This window comes from Oncorhynchus kisutch, linkage group LG14, assembly GCF_002021735.2.
Source record: "Oncorhynchus kisutch isolate 150728-3 linkage group LG14, Okis_V2, whole genome shotgun sequence".
In the NCBI taxonomy this organism is placed as follows: domain Eukaryota; kingdom Metazoa; phylum Chordata; class Actinopteri; order Salmoniformes; family Salmonidae; genus Oncorhynchus; species Oncorhynchus kisutch.
Genome location: NC_034187.2, coordinates 29,640,587 through 29,656,412, shown reverse-complemented (window position 1 = coordinate 29,656,412; position 15,826 = coordinate 29,640,587). Strand labels below are relative to the sequence as shown.

At 42.1% G+C, this 15,826-nt stretch overlaps 2 protein-coding genes across 3 annotated transcripts in view; one reads left to right on the top strand and one right to left on the bottom strand.

Annotated features, from left to right (window-relative positions):
• Nucleotides 1-724: 724 nt before the first annotated feature.
• On the top strand, nucleotides 725-3,155 carry LOC109904017 (gremlin-1-like). Its single transcript, XM_020501078.2, has 2 exons — nucleotides 725-967; nucleotides 1,555-3,155. Exon 2 carries the CDS (start codon nucleotides 1,556-1,558, stop codon nucleotides 2,105-2,107), a length of 552 nt encoding a protein of 183 aa, XP_020356667.1. The 5' UTR covers nucleotides 725-967; nucleotide 1,555; the 3' UTR covers nucleotides 2,108-3,155.
• Nucleotides 3,156-3,921: 766 nt separating this feature from the next.
• LOC109904018 (formin) overlaps nucleotides 3,922-15,826 on the bottom strand; it is a 109,159-nt gene continuing 97,254 nt past the window's right edge. For both annotated transcript variants that reach the window (XM_020501080.2, XM_031788212.1), the window contains 2 exons: nucleotides 7,701-7,782; nucleotides 3,922-7,548 (listed from right to left, as the gene is read on the bottom strand). In XM_020501080.2, coding sequence (XP_020356669.2) covers nucleotides 7,504-7,548; nucleotides 7,701-7,782 — 127 coding nt within the window. In that variant the 3' untranslated portion in view covers nucleotides 3,922-7,503. The remainder of the gene's footprint in view (nucleotides 7,549-7,700; nucleotides 7,783-15,826) is intronic.

Here is a 15,826-nt window from a genome sequence, read left to right as displayed (position 1 = left end):
ATTCTCAAAATCGAATGTAATTTCAGATTAAATAACACAATCAATAAAAAATATAAATGAATAATAATAATTCAATAAATAAATGCATTCTATTGAAAATGTAATTAAAACACATTTAGGCCCTACGTTTTGTGGAACTATGCCTATGATATTCAACGTAATGATTTGATTAAATCTACCATTTACATTTGTAGGCAACGTCACACAAATAGCCTATATTGCCATTATAAATTGAACCAAAAAACGGTAACTTGTAATTCCGTTCGGCCGCCTGCATTGTTATTTGTGGTAACATGTTCTTATACAGTCCTGTCACTTGGCACTGTTTCAATTGGCATTCACAAATGTAATTATCCGGGACCATTATGTAAAGATCATTAGCATGCATTTTATATAATGTAAAAAGCAGACTGTAAAATAAACCATTACTGGCCCCTCGCCCCTCTCCCCCTCTCTGTTAAAATAGCCTATAGACAATTAGAGATAAAACAGTTAACATGCAGTTGAACCAAATAGGCTATACCTGCTTTATATTTATGACATGCATAACATTCCCAAATGTGTGCCCAGTATAGCACTGAAGTCTGCATGGTTTCCATGAAATTCGTGCCAAAATTCTCCTACTCCCCCTCCCCCATGGTATTCTTAAAGTGGGTTCGAGGAAGTGTTGAGGGGGCGGGTAGTTTTGATTTTCCTTGCATCGTGCTTAGCCAATAATGTGGAAGGATATGTTGTGCACATCTCAGCTGACAGACATTTAAAAAGGAGACAGTCAGGCGCTGCTGCAATTTGTATTAAAACCTCAGTCTCTTTCTATGGAATCCTTAGCGACTCCAGACTACCAACAGCGCGAGCCCCCTCTGCAATACTACAGTCTCCACCATTAGCTGCCTCTTGCCTCGGGACACTTCATAGAGAACACCCACCACAGATCATTTCATTTGCAGCTACTTTGAGCTTTTGACAGGTTAGTGAAGTTTAACGCTTAACATCTGAGAAAGTACGTGCGTAAAACTTGGGCATGTTATCGAATTAGATTCCTTATCATCATATCGCAGGGGGTCTTTATGCGTAAACTCTGCTTGTATGTATACCTATTCTGTAGTTAGACTACATGTCCCAATGATTATTGTAGCCTATTGTAAATAAACATGTGAAATGTAATGATTATTCTCATGCATAAAGGTTATTGTTTTTCTGTATTCTGTTTTACGCGATGGTTTGCGCCCATTAACTTCGCAACCGCAATATCCATGAAATATTCATTTGCATTCGAATATATCTTCGTTCTGATTTGACTATCGAATTAGGTCATGTGGACTATATTGTCAATATAAAACACGATACAAAATCAATAGGCAATGTTTAATGTTTCTATTCCTCTTAAATCGTAAATGACGCAATTTCAACAACAACGTTGAAATGATAGGCTATGGTTAATCTCTCGTGTATATATATCTACGCCTTATCTAGCTGACCAAATTACCCGAGATTTTAGTAACCGAAATTAGGCTATGGATGATAATTCAACCTTCACTTATCTTTCCCCTCAAGGATGGCCAGATCGGCGTATATCCTCTGTGGCATGGTTTTCATCCTGGGGCTACTCTCATATACAGTGGCTTCCAAAAGGAACAGGGGCTCCCAAGGCGCCATCCCTCATCCTGACAAAAACAACCCAAACGAATCGGAGCAGCAACCACAGGCACCGCAGGCGGGCTCTGGTTCCCGACGACGGGAAAAGAGTTCTGCTGCACCCGCTGAGGAGGTGCTGGAGTCCAGCCAAGAAGCGTTGCATGTCACTGAGCGCCGCTATCTGAAACGCGACTGGTGCAAGACACAGCCACTTAAACAGACCATCCACGAGGAGGGCTGCATCAGCCGCACTATCATTAACAGGTTCTGCTATGGACAGTGTAATTCTTTTTACATCCCCAGACATGTCCGCAGGGAAGAGGGAGCCTTCCAGTCTTGTTCGTTCTGCAAGCCGAAACGATTTACTACCATGACTTTCACTTTGAACTGTCCGGACCAGCAGCCGTCCACCAAGAAGAAGCGCATCCAGCGCGTAAAGCAGTGCCGCTGCATCTCCATAGACTTGGACTAGCCCTGTGATTGACTGGGATGCGGCCAATTAGTCTCCTCATCAAACAATTATTGGATTGTTCACATGAAGGATAATCACCGTATGTCTGGGAGCATTTTTCCCTATTCCAAATATGAGAACATTTTCAATCTGCAAGGAACGTAAGATCAGACAGACATGTGCAGCATGTTATAGGCTTCTGTAGATATACTTGGGCATATTCTTTTGTAAACAAGGACTGCTGTACCATGTCATTTTCTGCGCATAATTGCCTATTAATCTAATTGCAATAGCAGCCTGTGGCAAGCAACGTTGCATGGTATAATGACATGGAATGAACACAACAATCTGCTGATTGACTTGTAAACAAGCGCACGGCTTTTCCAACCTCAAATAGGACTGCAAACCTTGTCACACAATGTTTTTACACTATTTTGGACAGAGACAGCAATAGGCTATGAAAACCAATTTCAATGGGGGGAATAGGACAGAAAATGCGTTTATATAATTAATGGTTGACGAATAGATAGTTTCCACTATGTGGAATTTGAAAAAAAGTAACGACTATTTAATGTGGCAAGAATGCTCCACTGATTTATTTGACTCCAATGTTCAGTGTTATAGTGGAGAACGGAGAGCTTTTGTAAAGTAGGCTTGGACTAAGATGTTCGATGCTATAAAAAATAAAAAAACGAAATATCTGTATTAGTTGGACATGGAAATGAAAATGTTCGATGTAGGCCTACATACTTGTTTATAATGCTGTAGATGGAAGCTTTTCTTTTAGTTGTAAAATGTTATTCAAACACGAATTGTATATGCAACCAGTTTGATAGTTCTATCAGAGCAACTGATCCACAAAATAAACAGATATTGACATTGATGCAGTGGTCACTGAACCTGTTCGCTTTTTGCTTACATTGTTCATGTCTGAACATTTCAGCGTCACCACCGATGTGAAATGGATCGTTAATTAACCCACACCCAAACTGCAAAGACTCCGATTTCATGCATAGCATTTTTATGTATCAGGTTTAACCCTAAACACCAAATAAAAACATATTCTCTAGTGATGGGTTATTTTCTTCTTGCTTGGAGCCAACCTCTTGCTGGGACTTTTGTACGTTCCTTAGACCATTGGATATATTTCGTCGTAAAACCAAGATCATTTATGAGAAAAGACCACAAGAAACGCGATTACATGTTAGACTCAACAACTTTTTCAATAACCCCTTCAAACGATGTTATCGAAGTTTACAATAGGATCTCCCCTGGCTCCCAAATCTGTCAAAGGCCCATGATTTTGTGGGGACACTGATGCTAAACAGGGCTTACGCATTTGTAAAACCATGGCTCCCTTACGGTTTCTTGTTCAGATGGTACAGGCCTACATGGCTCTCTAAAAATAGATACATCAACCAATCAATAGCCTTCTTTAAAAATTGAACACCGATCAAAGTTTTCTTTATCAATTATTTATTGTCGAGTTGTTTTAGCCTCTTACGGATTTGGGACTTCAGCGTTGTTTTGTCAGTTGAGTAGCTCTGCTTCGATTTACCCTTGCCAGGTCTTCATTGTACCGAATGTAGTGCTGACATAATCAAGTTTGCGCCTTCATTGGCACATGTAGCGAAGTGTAATAGGCTAAAAGTCATGTATATAGAAGTTGCGTGTTTCTATCCATTTCTATCGATTTAACTTAGGTGCACTTTCTCTCATTATTATCGTGCTTTCTGACATTTTCAAATGATTAATTTAGAATTAAAATGTGCATTGTGAGATATATAGGTGCAAATGAATAAATCTTTGCGCACAAATCAATGAAACAATTAGGCTATGGTCTTTTTCAACTTTATTTGGCTACTGAATGTTATTAGGGAGTGCTGAAAGTAGAGGAACAACAGACAATGAGGGTTAAACATCAGTTTCCATGCGAGCCAGGCTTCCTCATCTGTAGACTCCAGTTAAGACTTCTGTGACTGAATTGTTTGCAATCTATTACTTTGACCTCGCGCAAATTCATTTGAACGATAAAACACCTAAAACACGTGGGCACATAAGAGTAGGCCTCTCACGAAATGAATCAACATATGCATGTTAAACATATAGGCCTTTATCAAAATGTAAATTTTTGCCTACTAATTTGGTTCTGAAAAACTTTAAAGTAAACATAAAATGAAATTTTAAGATTATGAAATGTCTTCATACAAAAAATAATGGCACATTCAATGATTATGAAACAAAGGTGCTATTTTGACACTTAATAGATTCTGTCAGAGGTAAAATATAGGCCTACACATGGCTTGATATGAGTAATTGTTTATATTTTTAAACAAAGTAAAAATCATCTTGATTTAAATTAAACAAAAGGCAATATATATATATATATAGCGAAATTATACTCTCTATAGCAGTTCATGTAGGGTATGAAACAAGACCATTTGTGGTAAATGATGATGCTCCTTATATACAGTGCCTTCAGAAAGTATTCATACCCCTTGACATTTTCCACATTTTGTTAGTTACAGCTTTATTCTAAAATATATATTTTTTAAACCCATAATGACAAAGCAAAAACAGGTATTTCAAAATGTTAGTGTGAAGACCCTCTGCTATGAGACTTGAAATTGAGCTCAGGTGCGTCCTGTTTTCATTGATCATCCTTGAGCTGTTTATACAACTTGGAGTGGAGTGCACCTGTGGTAAATTCAATTGATTGGACATATTTTGGAAAGGCACACACCTGTCTATATATGGTCCCACAGTTGGCAGTGCATGTCAAAGCAAAAACCAAGCCAATGGAAGAAGTTTGGAACCACCAAGACTCTTCCTAGAGCTGGCTGCCCAGCCATACTGAGCCATGGGGAGAAGAGCCTTGGTTGGGGAGAAGAGCCTTGGTCAGGGAGGTGACCAAGAACACGATGGTCACTCTGACAGAGCTCTGGAGTTCCTCTGTGGAGATGGGAGAACCTTCAAGAAAAACAACCATCTCTGCAGCACTCCACCAATCAGGCCTTTATGGTAGAGTGGCCAGACGGAAGCCACTCCTCAGTAAAAGGCACATGACAGCCCACTTGGAGTTTGCCAAAAGGCACCTAAAGACTCTCAGACCATGAGAAACAAGATTATCTGGCCTGATGAAACCAAGATTGAACTCTTTGGCCTGAATGCCAAGCGTCACGTCTGGAGGAAACCTGGCACCACCCCTACAGTGAAGAATGATAGTGGCCGCAGCATGCTGTGGGGGTGTTTTTCAATGGCAGGGACTGGGAGACTAGTCAGGATCGAGGCAAAGATGAACAGAGCAAAGTACAGAGAAATCCTTGATGAAAACCTGCTCCAGAGCGCTCCCCATCCAACCTGGCGCTCCCCATCCAACCTGACAGAGCTTGAGAGGATCTGCAGAGAAGAATGGGAGAAACTCCCCAAATACGAGTGTGCCAAGCTTGTACCGTCAGACTCAAGAAGACTTGAGGCTGTAATTGCTGCCAAAGGTGCATCAACAAAGTACTGAGTAAAGGGTCTGAATACTTATGTAAATGTGATTTTCAGTTTTTTAATAAATTGGCAAAAATGTCTAAAGAACTGTTTTACTTTGTCATTATGGGGTACTGTGTGTAGATTGAAGAAGAAGACAATCAATTTTAGAATAAGGCTGTAACTTACCAAAAATAATGAAAAGGTCAAGGGGTCTGAATACTTTCCGAAGGCACTGTAGGTCACATCCATATGAAGCTAAACACTTCTTTCACCTGACTCCTGAGCCATTCATGCATCCTCCTCAAGCTAAGGAAGGAATCAAAATAATATACAAAAATACAACCTCAAAGAAAAAAAGAAATGATGTGTTGACATACAATTTTCATTTTAATATATAAATAATGGTTAAACCCCTGTCTATAGTTTTCCAAGACAAAGTTGAAATCTTCCAGACATCAAAGACATTTTTTGTTGTTAAATAAATATACTATAGTTCTCTCCCAAAAAATACATGGATGATGCAATTTATCACAACATGTTAATTCACAAATGTTATCATAGCACAGAAACCATAGAATTGCATAGGAGTTCAAGTTGAGGTGCTAGAAAGTTCAGTACGTTTGATTAAGTACCATTCTGACAATAACAGAAGGATGTAGCTACTAAATACAGCTGATGCAAGCAGGAAAGTGCATAGGATTGTGACATACATATGTCATAAACAAAATTCATTGGGAACAACTAACTATTCTATCATATACACTTAAAAAAATGTGTCAGGGCAGCCACAATCAGATGACCTGTTGCTTTCCTCAGCATAGCGATAGCAAGGTTGCTTGTTCATCTCAGAGCGTCACGTCTGACTCAGGGGCTGAGAGCAAGGTGTTGCTGCATTCTCTGGCTATCACCCAGGAGGGGTCAGTCTGGTACAGTGAGAAAGTCAACACTGGTACGACATCCTGTTTCTACCTTTTGACCAGGACCCACATCGCTATGAATTCAACAGGACTCTCAGTCCAATAAAGACTGCCGATTCTCTTCACAATACAACATCAGGTCAAACGTTTCTGTCCCTGCTCATTTGAAAACAAACACCAATTGAAATACATTTACAAGACACACTTCAAACATGGATGGGCCACAGCAGATGAAAAGCTATTCTTTACATTAAAGTATTGTATACTGCTTTCATATTCTAAATCATTGTTAGAATAACAACTCCTGAATGTCTTACGTAATCGTAATAATTTCACTGAGTGAAGATTGCCATATTTGTTAACATAGCTCAGCAACAATGAGGCCTCGTCTGTAGTTGTTGCATAACCTGGCTACAATACATAGGACTATATGTCCTCACGATGTGTGATGCTGTCCTGAAACCCAGACTGAGGAATGTATGTAGGTCCTAGAGGTCAGGGGTCATCACTGTAGATATGTCAACTGGAGTGCTCATTGTCCTGAACCCCAGCACGCCTCAGAGCAGGCTCTACAGGCTGGCCATTCAAAGGTCACACCAGTCTGGATGAATGAGGTTGACCTTTATCCCCTGTGAGTCTTATCATGTCAGCGGTTTAGTCAGCCATGGAGCCTCTGTATAGACTTAGCAGCCTGCATATCTGCTGCAGGGTGGCATTCAGTTTCCTATTTCCCATGGTGTACATGTTGGTCTGGATGGTGGTCATAGGTATACACAGTGATAGAAGCCCACAAAAGGTGCCTCTCATCTGGGGAAGAGGCTGAGTTGGAAGAGAGTAGTGGATATGGTCCAGTCAGTAAGGACGGTAGAATGGGCCGTAGTAGAGAGGTCCACAGTGTGGGGGCACAGAGGGCTATATGAGGTATGATGTTGGGTAAGAGGCAGGTGGTGAAGGGAAGAAGTGATCATCTCCTCTCTCCACTTCCTCTCTCTCCACTCTGTTCTTCATTGATCATCCTCTTCAGCTGGAGGACACGCTGGCTTCTTTCTGACGCAGTCTTTCTTTCTGTTGACAGAGGGAAAAAAGGGAGAGCTGAGCTTAATAGCATTGTGTTATATGATATGATCCACCATGATTGACTGCGTCCAGTTAAGGTAATAGCAACAATGTTATCCATGAAAATATTTGAGGGTGGTTGAAGGAAGTCCAGTTCTTACCAGACTGTTGGCATTGATCTTCTTGGTTTCCACCCTCTTCTCAGCTGTGATCTTTTTGATGTTCTCCTGTGCTTCCTTCAGCCTGGAAGAAAGGAAACATTAACCTCAATCATATCAGGAAAATGTCTCGATCTATACAGGTTAAAATAACCTTTGCTGGTAGTACATACAGTGAGTGTACAAAACACTAGGAACACCTGCTCTTTCCATGACATAGACTGACCAGGTGAATCCAGGTGAAAGCTACGATCCCTTATTGATGTCACTTGTTAAATCCACTTCAATCAGTGTAAATGAAGGGGAGGAGACAGGCTAAAGAAGGATTTTAAAGCCTTGAGACAATTGAGACATGGATTGTGTTAGTGTGTCATTCAGATGGTGAATGGGCAAGACAAAATATTGAAGTACCTTTGAACGGGGTATGGTAGTAGGTGCCAAGCACACCAGTTTGAGTGTGTCAAGAACTGCAACGCTGCTGGGTTTTTCACACTCAACAGTTTCCTGAGTGTATCAAGAATGGTCCACCACCCCAAAGGACATCCAGCCAATGGCAGGCCAGTGGTTGAAAATGGGTTATTGATGAAAGACGACAGAGGAGGCTGACACGAATTGTGCAGAGCAACAGACGGGTCACAGTTAGTCAACTGACAGTCTAGTTCAACATTAGTGCCCAAAGACCCATAAAGTAATGCACAACTCGTCGTACCTTGACACAAATTGGGTATGGCAAACGACAACCTTACAGAGTTCCACAAGAAACTGGGGTTGCAGTGGGCTAAGGAACGAAACAACTCTGGACACTGGAGAATTGGAAAAACATTGCCTGGTCTGATGAATCCCGGTTCCTGCTGTTTCACGCTGATGGGAGGACTAGGGTATGGAGAAGACCCTATGAGTACATGTATCCATCTTGCCGCGTGTCAACATTGCAGGCTGGCGGTGTGACAGTGTGTGGTGTGTTTTCATGGCACACATTGGGCCCCTTGATGAAAGTTGAGCAACGTTTGAATGCCACAGTATATCTGAATATCATTGCCAATCAGGTGCATCTCTTCTATGGCAGCAGTGTATCCGTCTGCAATTTATTTTCTTCCAGCAGGATAATGCCCCATACTACAAGGCTAGGATTGTCAAGGAATGGTTCCACGAACATGACAATGAATTCATCTTACTGCAGTGGCCTGCCCAGACACCAGATCTCAATCCAATTGAGTATCTGTGGGATGAGATGGAACAAGTTATTTGGAGTAGAGATGTCACACCTGCTCCTGCTCCCCTTCCCTGGTGCTCGATGGCGCCAGGCTCCCCAGAATTACGCTCTCCTGCCACCATCATTACGCACATCTGCCTTTCCCCTGTCACTAGCATCAGTGATTATTGGACTCACCTGGACTCAATCACCTCTGTCATTACCTCCCCTATATCTGTCTGGTTCCCTGCTTTAGCATTATTTGTTGCTTGTCGTTGTTTACCCGTGCTGTCTGTTCCTGAATAAATGTTGACTCCCTGTACCTGCTTCTCATCTCCAGCGTCGGTCATTACAGAATGCTGAAGACATCATACGAAGCATCGGGGAGTGCTGGCGTTCCAGTTGGTGGTGACGTCTGGTCCGGGGGCCGCCACCGATGGAACCGGGGGTGCCTAAGCCAGCTTGTCAGAATGTCACGCCCTAGCTGGCTCGAGAGGTTCTTTCCCCGGTTGGCTCGGAAGGAGCCCATCCCATGTCGGGCCCCAGCCGGATCGTAGGGTTTTACGCCCAGCCGGCTCGTCAGGCTGCTACGCCTCCACCCGATCATCGGGCTCCCATGCCTCAGTGGGATTGACAGGCTTTCACGCCCCAGCCGGATTGTCGGGCTCTTATGCCTCAGCAGGCTAGCCAGGCTCCCATGCCTCTGCCGGTTCGTCGGGAGTTTACGCCCAGCCGGCTTGTCCAGTGTCCATGCCACAGCCGGCTCACCAGGCTCGCCCAGGTGGGATCCCGGGTGGCACCCCTAGAGGGGGGGGGGGGGTACTGTTACGCCTGCTCCCGCTCCTCCACCTTGGCGATCGAAGGCGCCAGGCTCCCCAGCATTACGCACTCCTGCCAACATCATTACGCACCTCTGCCTTCCCCCCGTCATGCGCATCAGTGATTATTGGACTTGATCACCTCTGTCATTACCTCCCCTATATCTATCTGGTTCCCCACTCTGTTCCCTGCTTCAGCATTAATTGTTGTTTGTCGTTGTTTTCCCATGTGCTGACGCTGTTCCTTTTTTTGTTACCTGTCTGTTCCTGAATAAATGTTGACTCCCTGTACCTGCTTCTCATCTCCAGCGTCGGTCATTGCAAGAGATCCACTACCAGCCAACTTGACAGAATTGTGGGAAGTCAACATAGGCCAGCATCCCTGTGGAATGCTTTAGAAACCTTGTAGAGTCCATGACCTAATTGATGGGGTGCAACTCAATATTAGGAAGATGTTCACTCAGTTGTACACTCAGTGTATACCATAAAGCCATAAAGCTATTGGTAAATTGTTCACATATCTGACCATGTGGCACAACACTACCATGTCTAAGACAGAAAACCTCTTGATGTCTGTTGACACACGAGTCAGTTTGCTAACAGCAGCCTTAGTCCATCCAGAAGTTGTTTGCACTGTAACAGCAACATGTACATATCACAGTATGTATCCCCCCTGTGCACTACTGTATGTGGCACAGAGAGTCCTCATCCTCCCTCACAGCCCCACTCTGTTCTGTTATCCCTCTCTGGAGTTAGCAGGCAGTGAAACCCACCGGTTAAAGCAGGGAGAATGACAGTGGGTCCATGAGATAATGAGCTAGTCTTAAAAACACTTGGGTTTTATGGTTGTGCGAACAGTATTTAAAATAAAGTTAATTGTACATAAGCACAGTCAGGTGTGGGTAATACGGGACATGATTGCCTAGTAAACAATTAAGAGAGAGCACATGGATCCATGGAATGGCTGGGAGAGCATTAACTCCATAACTCACCAGTTCAAAGATAGCTAGCCCGGCTTTTCTGTATGTGTGGTGCGTATGGTGCAAACACACACAAGAACAAACAAATCAAATGTTATTTGTCACATCCCGAATACAACGGGTGTAGACGTTACTGTGAAATTCTTGCTTACGAGGCCTTCCAAATGAGTTAAAAAATATCTAAAAATAAATGAACAAGAGTAACACGAGCAATATCAAATACACAAGGGAGTACCAGTACCAAATCAATGTGCAGGGGTACCCGGTATTTGAGGTAGATACAGTTACTTTGGAAAGAACTCACACCCCTTGACTTTTTAAACATTTTGTTCTGTTACAAAGTGCGATTAAATGGGTTTAACTGTCATTTTTGTTCAATGATCTACACAAAATACTACAATGTCAAAGTAAAAAAAATGAAAAAATAAAACACGAATACAGTGCATTCGGAAAGTATCCAGACCCTTTCCACATTTGTTACGTAACAGCCGTATTCTAAAGTTGATCATATTTATTTTTTACGGCCCTCCCAAGTGGCGCAGCGGTCTAAGGCTCTGCATCGCAGTGTTGCGGCATCACTACTGTGTCACAACCGGCAGTGACCTGGAGTCCCATAGGGCATCGCACAATTGGCCCAGCGTCATCTGGGTTAGGGGAGGGTTTGGCAGGGGGGAGGGGCTTAACTTGGCTCATCGTGCTCTAGCGATTGCCTGCAGGCTTCCTTCGTTCATCAGTTGATCAGTGTTTCCTCCGACAAATTGGTGCAGGTGGTTTCCTGGTTAAGCGAGTGGATGCTAAGAAGCACGACTTGGCGGGTCATGTTTTGGAGAACGCATGACTCAACCTCCACCTCTCCCGAGCCATTTGGGGAGTTACAGGGATGAGACAAGATCGTAATTTTTTTATATATTTTTTATTTATTTTACCTTTATTTTACTAGGCAAGTCAGTTAAGAACCATTTCTTATTTTCAATGACGGCCTAGGAACAGGGGCAGAACGACAGATTTGTACCTTGTCAGCTCGGGGGTTTGAACCTGCAACCTTCCGGTTACTAGTCCAACGCTCTAACCACTAGGCTACCCTGCCGCCCCAATCACGAAATTGGGGAAAAAAAGGGCATAAAATGACACACACAAAAAAAATTCTTCATCAATCCACAGACAATATCCCATAATAACAAAGTGAAAACAGGTTTTTAGATTATTTTATTTTTTATTTTTTACAATTTATAAAAAATAAAAATAAAAATAGTATTCAGAACCTTTGCTATCCTGTTTCCATTGATCATCCTTAAGATGTTTCTACAACTTGCTTGGGTGTCCACCTGTGGAAAATTCAATTGATTGGACATGATTTGGAAAGACACACACCTGTCTATATAAGGTCCCACAGTTGACAGTGCATGTCAGAGCAAAAATCAATTCATGGTCGAAGGAATTATCTGTAGAGCTCCGAGACAGGATTGTGTCGAGCCACAGATCTGGGGAACTGTACCCAAACATTTCTGCAGTATTGAAGGTCCCCAAGAACACAGTAGCCTCCATCATTCTTAAATGGAAGAAGTTTGGAACGATCAAGACTCTTCCTAGAGCTAGTCGCTCGGCTAAACTGAGCAATCGGGGGAGAAGGGCCTTGGTCAGGGAGGTGACCAAGAACCCTATGATCACTCTGACAGAGCTCCAGAGTTCCTCTGTGGAGATGGGAAAACCTTCCAGAAGGACAACCATCTCTGCAGCACTCCACCAATTAGGCCTTTATGGTAGAGTGGCAAGACGGAAGCCACTCCTCAGTAAAAGGCACATGACAGCCCGCTTGGAGTTTGCCAAAAGACACGTAAAGGACTCAGACAATGAGAAACAAGATTTTCTAGTCTGATGAAACCAAGATTGAACTCTGTCCAGAATGCCAAGCATCACGTCTGGAGGAAACCTGGCACCATCCCTACGGTGAAGCATGGTGGTGGCAGCATCATGTTGTGGTGATTTTTTTCAGTGGCAGGGACTGGGAGACTAGTCAGAATTGAAGGAAAGATGAACGGAGCAAAGTACAGAGAGATCCTTGATGAAAACCTGCTCCAGAGCGCTCAGGACCTCAGACTGGGGAGAAGGTTCACCTTCCAACAGGACAGCGACCCTAAGAACACAGCCAAGGCAACACAGGAGTGGCTTCGGGACAAGTCTCTGAATGTCCTTGAGCGGCCGGCCAGAGCCCGGACTTGAACCCGATCCAACATCTCTGGAGAGACCGGAAAATAGCTGTGCATCAACGCTCCCCATCCAACCTGACAAAGCTTGAGAGGATCTGCAGAGAAGAATGGGAGAAACTCCCCAAATAAAGGTGTTCCAGGCTTGTAGCATCATACCCAAGAAGACTCGAGGCTGCAATCTCTGCCAAAGTACTGAGTAAATGGTCTGAATACTCATGAAGATGGATTACTGGGCTGAACATGCTAACAACAAGTGGCTATTTAGACATAAATGATGGATCTTTAAGGAACAAATCAGTCATTTATTGTCGAACTGGGATTCCTGGGAGTGCCTTCTGATGAAGATTATCAAATGTAAGTGAATATTTATGGTGTTGTTTCTAACTTTGTTGATTCCAAAATGGCGGCTATTCCTCTGGCTGTTTTGGGTTCTGAGCGCCGTTCTCAGAGTATACTTTTTCCATAAAGTTTTTTTGAAATCTGACACAGCGATTGCATTAATGAATGAATGACTGAATAACACTAGTATCTTTTATCAATGTTTATTATGAGTATTTCTACTAAAATCACCGGATGTTTTGGAATCAAAACATTACTGCACGTAAGGCGCCAATGTAAACTGAGATTTTTGGATATAAATATGCACTTTATCGAACAAAACATAAATGTATTGTGTAACATGATGCCCCATGAGTGTCATTTGATGAAGATCATCAAAGGTTAGTGATTAATTTGATCTATATTTCTGCTTTTTGTGACTCCTATCTTTGGACTTGGTGGTGATCTAACATAATCATATGTTGTGCTTTAGCTGTAAAGCATTTTTTTAATCGGACACGATGGGTAGAGTAACAAGATGTTTATCTTTCATTTGCTGTATTGGACTTGTTAATGTGTGAAAGTTACATATTTCAAAAAAATATTTTTGAATTTCGCGCACTGCCTTTTCAGCAGAATGTTGTTGAGGTGTTCCGCTAGCGGAACCCCTGCGCTAGAAATGTGATGTAAATGTGATATTTCAGGTTTAAAATTTTTATAAATATGCCAAGAGTGTGCAAAGCTGTCATGAAGGCAAAGGTTGACTACATTGAAGAATCTAAAATATATTTGGATTTGTTTAACACTTCTTTTTGGTTACTACATGATTCCATATGTGTTATTTCATAGTTTTGATGTCTTCACCATCATTATACAATGTAGAAAATAGTAAAAATAAAGAAAAACCCTTAAACGAGTAGGTGTGTAATGAGTACGATGGGAGACAGACAGAGTGCTGGTTTCAAGCGCAGGGCGCAGCAGGTGTTTGTTAGTAAAGGACCACAGGAGGAGGCAGGTAGATGGGTCCAGGGACAGTCAGAAGGTCATACACAGGGACTCCAAAAAGGTAACAGTACAGGCAGGGAAAAGGCTCATAACGTAGTCCGGGAGATCAGGCAAGAGGTTGATGACAGGAAATCTGATAGGCAAACGTACAGGCAGGGAATAGGCAAAAAGGCGTCGTTAGTGAGGATGGACAAAAACTACGATACACGGGTGGACTAATATGGAAATAAACAGGGCTCTGAATAGAACGTGTATCAAAACAAACAATACCTCACAATTATGGGGTGCAAAGAACTGAACTAAATAGTGTGTGTAAATGAAATACAGGTGTGTGAACAGGTGATCAGAATTTAGGTGATTGGGATCTGGAGAGTGAGCTGCGTTCAGGGCATCTATGTGTTTGAGAGTGTGAGTTGGAAGCAGACGTTACAAGGTGTGTCCAAACTTTTGACTGGTACTGTATATATTTATATTCCGGACTCTGACATTGCATGTTTTGATATTTCTTAATTCTTTAAATATTTGTGGATTTGTGTTTATTGTTTTGTATGGTTAAGTATTACTGCACTGTTGGAGTAATACCTAATGTGTAATGTGATGTAGTACACAATTTTAAGGGACCACTTTTGGCCCGTGAGCGCTACTTTCATAACTACTGCCTAAATTGTATACAAATTGCTAGATCATTTTTTAAGATCGTAACATTCAATTTTAAAATGAGTAACACATCCATGGCCACATTGATGTTAATGTAACTATAAATGTCTTCTTATGTAATCCTATAAAGCATGCATGTTCAAGATATCATGCATAGGCTGTTGCAGGTCAGTGGAGATTTTCACAATTGCTGTCGTAAGCTACGCAGAATCTTGAACGGCATTAATCACTTGCACCGGCTTTTGGCTCTCTTTTTGACTGAGTGAACATAGGTTGTAATCTCATTGATTAACGTCTCAACCAAATATTACCCAATTATCCACGATGAAATGATGTGGTGTGCCCAGTTGGCATCAGGATAGATAATAATAAGAGTCAAATAAAAAAACAGAGTAGTAGCAGCATATGATGAGTGTAAAAGTGTGTATGTGTGTGTGCGTATGCAGTGGATGTGGATGTGTGTGGGTTTTGTGTGAGAGTGTCAGTGTAGTGTGTGTGAGTGAGTGTGTGTATATATATACAGTGGGGAGAACAAGTATTTGATACACTGCCGATTTTGCAGGTTTTCCTACTTACAAAGCATGTAGAGGTATGTATTTTTTTATCATAAGTACACTTCAACTGTGAGAGATGGAATCTAAAACAAAAATCCAGAAAATCACATTGTATGATTTTTAAGTAATTAATTTGCTTTTAAACTTGGGTCAAACATTTTGGGTAGCCTTCCACAAGCTTCCCACAATAAGTTGGGTGAATTTTGGCCCATTCCTACTGACAGAGCTGGTTTAACTAAGTCAGGTTTGTAGGCCTCCTTGCTCGCACACACTTTTTCAGTTCTGCACACAAATTGCCTATAGGAATGAGGTCGGGGCTTTGTGATGGCCACTCCAATACCTTGACTTTGTTGTCCTTAAGCCATTTTGCCACAACTTCAGAAGTATGCTTGGGGTCC